We start from the raw sequence: 8,516 nt of genomic DNA, 5'->3' as shown, positions 1-8,516 counted from the left end.
TTTAATGCCTATGGAGAGATGCAATCTTATCACGTGCACTGCACGTACAAATGACGGTGGAGTGTGAATAGATCGCGCGTGAAAAGAGAGTAGAACATGAGAGTAACTTTAAAGTCTACGAATCCAAAGGTCAAACAATTTGACATGGAATTAACGTAACACTATTTGTCAACTACATCTCCAACCTCTATATATACCTTCCAAACAAACCATTCATAAAATGCGTTCTCATTCACTTTCACCACATAGCTTCACCTCATTTTAACCAAAATCCAATTCCAATCTTTTAACACTTATTGTTTTTGCCTCAGTTAAGGCTTTTTTTCAAACACATGTTGTCCTCAAAAGTTACCGATTGTAATGCTCATGGGCAGGATTCCTCGTATTTTCTTGGATGGCAAGAGTACGAGAAGAATCCCTACCACGAGATCAATAATCCAAATGGTATTATCCAAATGGGTCTGGCTGAAAATCAATTATCATTCAATCTTCTTGAGTCATGGATCGAAAACAATCCAACTGCAACACAATTCAAGAACAATGATGATCATTCCGTCTTTAAAGAACTTGCTCTCTTTCAAGATTATCATGGCCTTCCCTCTTTCAAGAAAGTAAGCATTTTTCTTTTTTTTAAATCGTCTTGTAGTAAATAAACCCACCTACCAAGTTTTATAAATATCTTATTCATCTATTTATATACTTAATCATTTCTTTTGATTTTTGTAGGCATTCGTCCAGTTCATGTCTGAGATAAGAGGAAACACTTTTACTTTTGATCCAAACAACCTTGTACTCACCGCCGGAGCAACCTCCGCCAGTGAAACTTTAATGTTTTGTGTCGCTAACCCCGGCGACGCTTTCCTCATTCCGACGCCATATTATCCGGCGTAGGTTCACCTTACTTTTTCATCTCGTATTCCTTATATCGTAAGTAACGTCACAGTAAAGTTTATGATTCTGATCTGGTTTACTACGTTATGTAGATTTGATAGAGATCTCAAGTGGCGAACTGGAGCTGAAATAGTCCCGATTCACTGCTCAAGCTCCAATGGTTTCCGGATTACCAGATCTGCCCTTGAAGATGCCTACCAACAAGCAAAAAAGAAAGACCTTAAAGTGAAGGGTATTTTCGTCACGAATCCGTCGAATCCATTGGGGACATCATTGAGCATCCATGAACTCGACCTCATCTTCAACTTCATATCCACCAAGAACATCCATCTCATCAGTGATGAAGTCTACTCTGGTACTGTTTTCAGTTCACCGAAGTTCACCAGTGTGATGGAAGTTCTGAAGAACAAAAACCTCATGAACAGCGAAGTTTCTAACCGCGTTCACATCATCTGCAGTCTCTCAAAAGATCTCGGTTTACCTGGTTTTCGAGTCGGAGCAATTTACTCCGGCAACGTTGACGTCGTCTCTGCCGCCACAAAAATGTCTAGCTTCGGTTTAATTTCCTCTCAAACACAGTATTTACTGTCGGAGATGTTATCAGACCGGAAATTCACACAAATCTATCTTTCTGAGAATCGCCGGAGGTTGAAACACCGGCAGGAAACGCTGGTAAAAGGGCTGCAAAAGGTTGGAATCAGATGCCTGAAAAGCAATTCCGGTTTGTTTTGTTGGGTGGATATGAGACATCTTTTGAGCTCAAAGACCTTTCATGGAGAAATCGAACTTTGGGAGAAGATTGTGTATGATGTCCGGTTGAACATCTCACCCGGTTCATCTTGCCATTGTAGTGAACCGGGTTGGTTCAGGGTTTGCTTCGCCAATATGTCTGAAGAAACCCTAATCTTGGCCATGCAACGTGTCAAGTCATTTGTGGAGTCAATGTCGAAGAAAAATAATAGGAATCGACATCAACAGATGCTGCATAATTCTGCTAGGAGAACAAAGTCGTTACCCAAATGGGTTTTTTCTCTTTCGTTGAACCAACTTGAAGTTGGGGAACAACGTTAGTACACTATTACGTTGGATGCCTTTGGACAATTATTTGATTGGAATATTCCAAAATGGAGTTTCAATCTTGTGGCGACCTTTAAAAAAAAAGAAAAAAAAAGAAAAAGAAAAGAAAAAGAAGGTAGACTAGCTATTGCATTTGTTAATTTTTTTTTTGAATATTTTTTACTTGATGTATATTCTTCAGTTAATATTTTTATTTTAGGGGATTATAATGTATAGAAAGTTTGCGGTCAACGCATATGGATTAGGAGTAGTATATGCTTCTTTAATTACATTGTAAACCATTTAAAGTAATTTTTATGTAACGTTATTGAATTGTTTAGTTAAGCTCTTGTATGGTTAATTAATTAATATCATATGTATGAACTAACTAAATCACTTTGGTTACCATCATTAACTACGGTTACATATCGTAGTTTCGAAGAAAACCATAGTACGTGGCAGTTTATAATTTTCACAATCTTTTCTCGAATCAAAAGAAATCTTGCTTGAAGTTTGGAAAGGTATGACTTATATTGTTAATAAATTACTATATAATACAAAAATCTCATGTGATCTTTGCTTTGCCATAATCAAGTGGTTATGGATTCCGATTCAATTTCATGATCGCGTTTACTTGAATATCTTATTGGAATTTATGGATTCCTTCATTTGAGGAATTCAGCATTCCTTTAGTTGAAGAGCTTTGAAACTCATTCTTTGCCTTCTTTTTCAAAATACATAACACAAGTGGAGTTTGGAGTTTGTCTACTATAGGCACGTTGTGCTAATAAACGCAATTGACCAAATTGTAGATGCTTTCTCTTCCTGCTAACAGTAAAAAAAAATACCAAAGGGCTTCTAGCCCAACGGTATTTGGTGTTGTCATCACTCATTGAGGTAAAAAAAACAGTCAAAAAGATATTTTAAATGAAATACAATTAATAACTTTCTTGCCGTATCTCCTTGAAAGTCTCCCCAACTCGTGTATCATAATGACATAATCGCCATTTGCATAGCCTTGGCCGTAATATTGAAGACACTCAACAAACTCTCATTTGAAAATAGATTTTTTAGATTTACTTGACATTTCATGACTTTTTAGATCATTTAACTTCATAATAATTGATCCTGGGTTGTGGGTTGTGACAACTGCTAACTTGATGTTTCTTGTTAAGCTAACCTTATATTGAGATACCGATTTTAATATTCAATTACACGCATTACAAGGAGAAAGCTGATTTTAATATTGAACTACACGCATTACAAGGAGAATAAGTGGCCAATATAAAGCCTTTACAGGAGCGAGCATTTATAGGAGTAATGTAAGCTGTAAATTAAAGCTAGAATAACTATACATGGTAAACCTTAGCTAAATATGGTAAATACTTTAATGGAGATGATTGTGGGAATATTTATGTGATATCCTTGATAGGCCCCGCAAAATGGAGGCTCCATTAGAGACAACAATCTTGGATTGCAATTGAAGGAAAAATTATGGACGAGCGAGCGACTTGGTGAGAGCATCGGCTAGTTGATCCTTGGAGTTGATATGATAGACTTTTAGCAATTCGGCAACAACCTTTTCCCGAACAAACTGGTAATCTAGTGCGACATGCTTCATTCTGGAGTGATAGACTGGATTGGAACACAAATACGTGGCACCGACGTTATCGCAATATAGGCTCGGTAGTGTGGAAGTTGTAGTATGAAGTTCTTGTAACAAGTGTTCAACCCAAGTTACTTCCGCTGCAGCATTAACCAAAGCCTTATATTCGACTTCCATTGAGGATCGGGAGACGGTCTTTTGGCGTGTGGATTTCCATGAGACTATGTTGGATCCAAGGTAGATGAGATATGCCGAATTGGACCGGCCCCCATCATTGGTAAGAACAACCTGTAGTGAATGGTGCCTTTTAAGTAACACATGACCCGTTTGAGAGCTTACATGTTTTTATGGTGGGGGCATGCATGTATTGTGATAATTCGTTGACTGTGAAGTAAGCATCTAGGTGAGTGAATGCTAAGTACTATAGAGATCCAATAATTTTTCGGTAAGTGATCGGGTCGATTTTGGATGAGCCATCTTCTAAAGTGAGAGACTCAGGTGAGATTAAGGGAGTGACAACATCTTTAGCGCCATCTGTATGGAAGGTAATGAGAAGATCAATGATGTGTCGATGTTGGGATAGGAACATGCCTTGAGGTGTGGAAATGACTTCTATACCCAAGAAGTAGTGAAGATTGCCAAGGTCTTTGAGAGAGAATCTTTTTGACAAAATATCCAAAAGGTTGTTCAAGAAGCTTGTACAATTTCTTGTTAAGACAATATCATCCACATATACAAAAAAATACATAATCAAGCCGTTATGACTATAGATAAAACGGGAGGCATCCGATTGAGATCTCTTGAACCCGTAACTTAGGAGGAAGGTTTGGAGTTCCATGTACCACGCTCATGGCGCTTGTTTCGGACCGTAAAGGGACTTTCGGAATTTGCAAATGTGATTTGGAAATTTTTAGTTTGCATACCCCGGAGGTTGGATAATGTAGACAACCTCATGCAGAGTACCTTGTAAAAAGGCGTTGTTGACATAAAGTTAACGAAGAGTCCAATTTTTGGAAAGGACGAGAGATAAGATTACTCGAATGGTGACCGGTTTGGTTACTAGGCTAAAGGTTTCAAAGTAGTCTTTGTCGTGTTGTTGACGAAAACCTTTTGCCACGAGATAAGCTTTGTACTTGTCAATAGATATGTCAAGTTGAAATACCTATTTGCATCCAATGGGTATGTTGGATGATGGTGGAACAAGTTCCCACGTATGGTTATGATGTAGGGCGTTGTATTCTTCGTCCATGACTTGTCTCTATAAAGGATCATTGATGGCTTGGGAGACACAAGTTGGTTCTATGGTGGGAGGTAGAGGATGAACCATGTTGTGGTTGACATAGTTGTCACCATAGTATTTGGAATTGATTTTTCGAGTTCATTGAGGGTGAGGTGGAAGCGGGTTGGGTGGTGATGGCATGATGGTGGGAGAGGTGGTAGGTGTAGGAGGGTTTATTGTTGGTGTGGAAGGGTGATCATGATGATCATGTAGGATTGGAGATGGTGGGGAGATGTTGGTTGCTTGTGTGGGAGATATAGTTGGAGAGGAAGGAGGGGTAAGTGAGGTGGAAGATGGGTTGATGGTAGGTGGGGTAATAGATATTGTAGGGATAGTGGGGTTATGATTTGGAAGTGTGGAGGGGTTTGCATAGGAGGGGAAAGTAATGCATGACGTTGGGGAAGTGAGAACAATGGGTGAGGAATGTATTGTGGTGGAGAGAAAATCATCAAGTTGAGTAGGTTTGTTGGTGGTAGTATGTGAATCACATGACGACAAGGTTGCAGAAAACGCTCGACATAGGCTCAGCGGTGGACTGGGGTCAAATGATTAATCGACTAGACTGGGATTAATTGGGAACCATTAATTATGTTAAAAAATTAATAAATATAACATTAATCCTATGAATATAACATTTATAAATATAACATTATAAATTAAAAAAATTATTAGAAATTTAATAAATATAACATGGAACTATGGTCACAACAAATTGGTTGATTTCTTTATTTCAAGGGATTAATCAACTTTGACTTTGAACACTCTGATATGTGAGAAGCAACAACAAAGAACTAGAATACAATTCAGATGTAAATTAAAAGGGTATGGAATTCAGATTTAATAAAAATTCATCTATCATATTCTCAATTTGCATCTTCCAGTGCTTCCAAATGAACCAAGACATTCTAGAATAGATTTAACACAGATCCTCCTCGTAAACTGCAATCAAGCAAGATCGAAAATTAGATATAACCGGAGTAAGTTCTATCTTATGGGGCTTCGATTTCTAGTTTTTCCCAGTTAGTTGATTTCTTAATGTAAATTACATGAAATCAGATATTTTTGTCAACGGAATTAGCACAGAAGCAAATGATTCAGATACAATGGAGACATCAACTGAAACATCATCCTAATCTATATATTTCATATTCATATTCTAGAAACAATGATAAATTAGTAAATAATCTAAGAACAAGATGCAAATTAACATTGACTAAGTAGCTTGTTTCAATCATCTTACATCATAAATGATGATTAATAGATTAAATCATAGGTTTCATGAACAACAGTTCTAATCCAGAATACCCAGTTAGTAAATCGATGAGATTAATTAGAAGAAAGAATGAAGAGTAGAAGAATCACCTGTACTGAATGCCCAATTTGATCCCAAGAACAAGCTTTTCGGCATCTATGCCTATATTTGAATTCACTGGCTCCGTTTTTTCTTCTCCGAATTGTTCTTCAAAATGCAAGGGAATTGCCAATCGAAAAGCCTCTTCAGCCTTGACTTCAACACTGACTTTGTCGTCACCGTCGCCGAAGATTGAAGACTTGAGCAAGATTGAAAGAAACACCATTGAAGAACTAACCTATGTTGATTATCATCTTCCATGTGGAGTCAAGATTGAAGAACTAACATGATCGAGTTGTATACCGTGAATCCCAAACACCCTCTGAGCATTTGAAACAAAAAATAGAAAAAGAAGAAAGAATGAATTTATCTTTGTGTGTTCCGTTGTTTTTATCGGTTGAGTATCCTACATTGTTGGTGGGATAAACTATCAAGGGGAAACATTTCTATAAAATGGGTTGAAGGCTTCATTGAAATCCAGATCCAACTATGCTTTGGGGCAGCTGTCTCTTTTGAGCCGGTGGGTCCTTTGAGCCTGATTTTGGGTCGGATTTTGGATCCGATTTGGGGACCGATTTCGTCCGATTTGGACCGGTTTTTACCAAATTGACCAAGGCCAATTATTTTACCCTCTAGCCCTTATTCTTAGGCAGTTGGAGGCCACTAAGCACCTAGATTCCGATTAATCGGCCGCCTAGACCGATTTTACAACCATGCGTAACGAGAAGATGTGTGTCACAAATTAAACATGGCGACAATGATAAAGTCGGTTGGTAGCAATGTCAAGACATTTGTAAGTAGACTTGGAGGTGGAGTAGCCAAGAAAGAGACACTAGGAAGATTTTGGATGAGGTTTAGCTGGTGAATAGGGTTTCATCCATGGATAGGAAAGGCAACCAAATGGTCAAAGTTTGGTGGTTGTCGATACAATTGTTCATAGGGCGTTTTTTGGTTGAGGATAGGTGTAGGTAGCTGATTGATTAAGTACACCGCCGTTTAAAATTCATGTGACCAAAAACTTAAAAGTAGATCGGCATAGTGAAGAAGGGCTAGTCCGGTTTCCACCACATGGTGGTGACCTCTTTCAACGGTACCATTTAGTTTGGGTGTGTGAGGTGGTGGGGTGAGGTGAGAGATACCAATGGGTGTTTGAAAGTAGTGTTCGACTAACTTTTTGAAGTGAGGATATAACATGGAAACGTCATATTTGTAGGACGTGGGATAGAGCCATACATATTTGGTGTAGAAGTCAACAAATATTATATAGTATTGGTAACCATTAATAGATTTTTGAGTTGGTCCTCATATATATATATATATATATATATATATATATATATATATATATATATATATATATATATATATATATATATATATGTTGAAATGGTTATGTAGTCACAAATGAGGTGTCATTAAATGGAACTTTATGACTTTTATTTATAGAGCATTATACACAGTTAAACGTACGATTCACCATTTTATTTGAATGAAAGCCAAGAAACTTTGCAATGGATTTAAAAATCTTGGTAGATGGGTGACCAAGACGATGATGCCAATCATGAATGGAAGATATCATGACCGTGTTTGCTTGAGGAAGAGATGAGGCGGGTGCATAGTATACATCATGATCGTTCACTCCCTGAAGTAGATGCATCCCTATGATTAGATCCTTCACAACAAAGCACGAGGGAAAAAAATTTGACAGAAACTTTGTGAGTTTTGCATAGTTTGGCAACCAAAATTAGATTACGACGTAAATTAGGATCACATAATATATGAGGTAGGGAGAGAGAGTGGGACAATCTAGGGATACTACTGTCACCAGTATGAGTAATTTTGAGACCCATTCCATTGTCAAGGACAATTTCATCAGGCCCTACATAGTCCATTGGAGGTTGCAGTTTAGATGGATTTGATGTAAAATGTTAGATGAATTCGATGTAAAGTGATGTGATGCGCCAGTGTCAAACAACTAAGTGGGTTGAACTAGATTTTTACTGGTCATTATGGAGTTGGAAACGGGTCCTGTGTTTATTTTAATGTTATTTTCACATAGAAACCGTGAGAGTTTACGACATTCCTTGGTATCATGGCCATCGATGGAGCAGAATTGGCAGTGAGAGTTGGAGCAAGTGGTACGATTTCTGGTATAGAAGTTTGGTGATTTTTACCATTGTGGGTGTGGGTTACGTGATCCCAGGCGAGATCCATCATTTGACCATGGATTGGAGGTGAAAGGATGTATGGACCTGTTTGGAGGAGTAGACCCATTATGTGAAGTGTGGGTATAGTTAGTTGTGACAATGTTAGGAGGAGGAATTGATGTTTCC

The 8,516-nt window shown here is 37.9% G+C and overlaps 1 protein-coding gene across 1 annotated transcript; it reads left to right on the top strand.

Moving 5' to 3' along the window:
* Positions 1-228: 228 nt before the first annotated feature.
* On the top strand, positions 229-2,292 carry LOC111910693 (1-aminocyclopropane-1-carboxylate synthase 3). The gene is made up of 3 exons (XM_023906523.3): positions 229-611; positions 727-887; positions 984-2,292. Exons 1-3 carry the CDS (start codon positions 333-335, stop codon positions 1,960-1,962), a joined length of 1,419 nt encoding a protein of 472 aa, XP_023762291.1. The 5' UTR covers positions 229-332; the 3' UTR covers positions 1,963-2,292.
* The last annotated feature ends 6,224 nt before the right edge of the window (positions 2,293-8,516 follow it).

Source organism: Lactuca sativa, chromosome 4 (assembly GCF_002870075.4).
Source record: "Lactuca sativa cultivar Salinas chromosome 4, Lsat_Salinas_v11, whole genome shotgun sequence".
Taxonomy (NCBI): domain Eukaryota; kingdom Viridiplantae; phylum Streptophyta; class Magnoliopsida; order Asterales; family Asteraceae; genus Lactuca; species Lactuca sativa.
The sequence above is the reverse complement of the archived record's forward strand: the minus strand, read 5'-3'. Positions and strand labels throughout refer to the sequence as shown.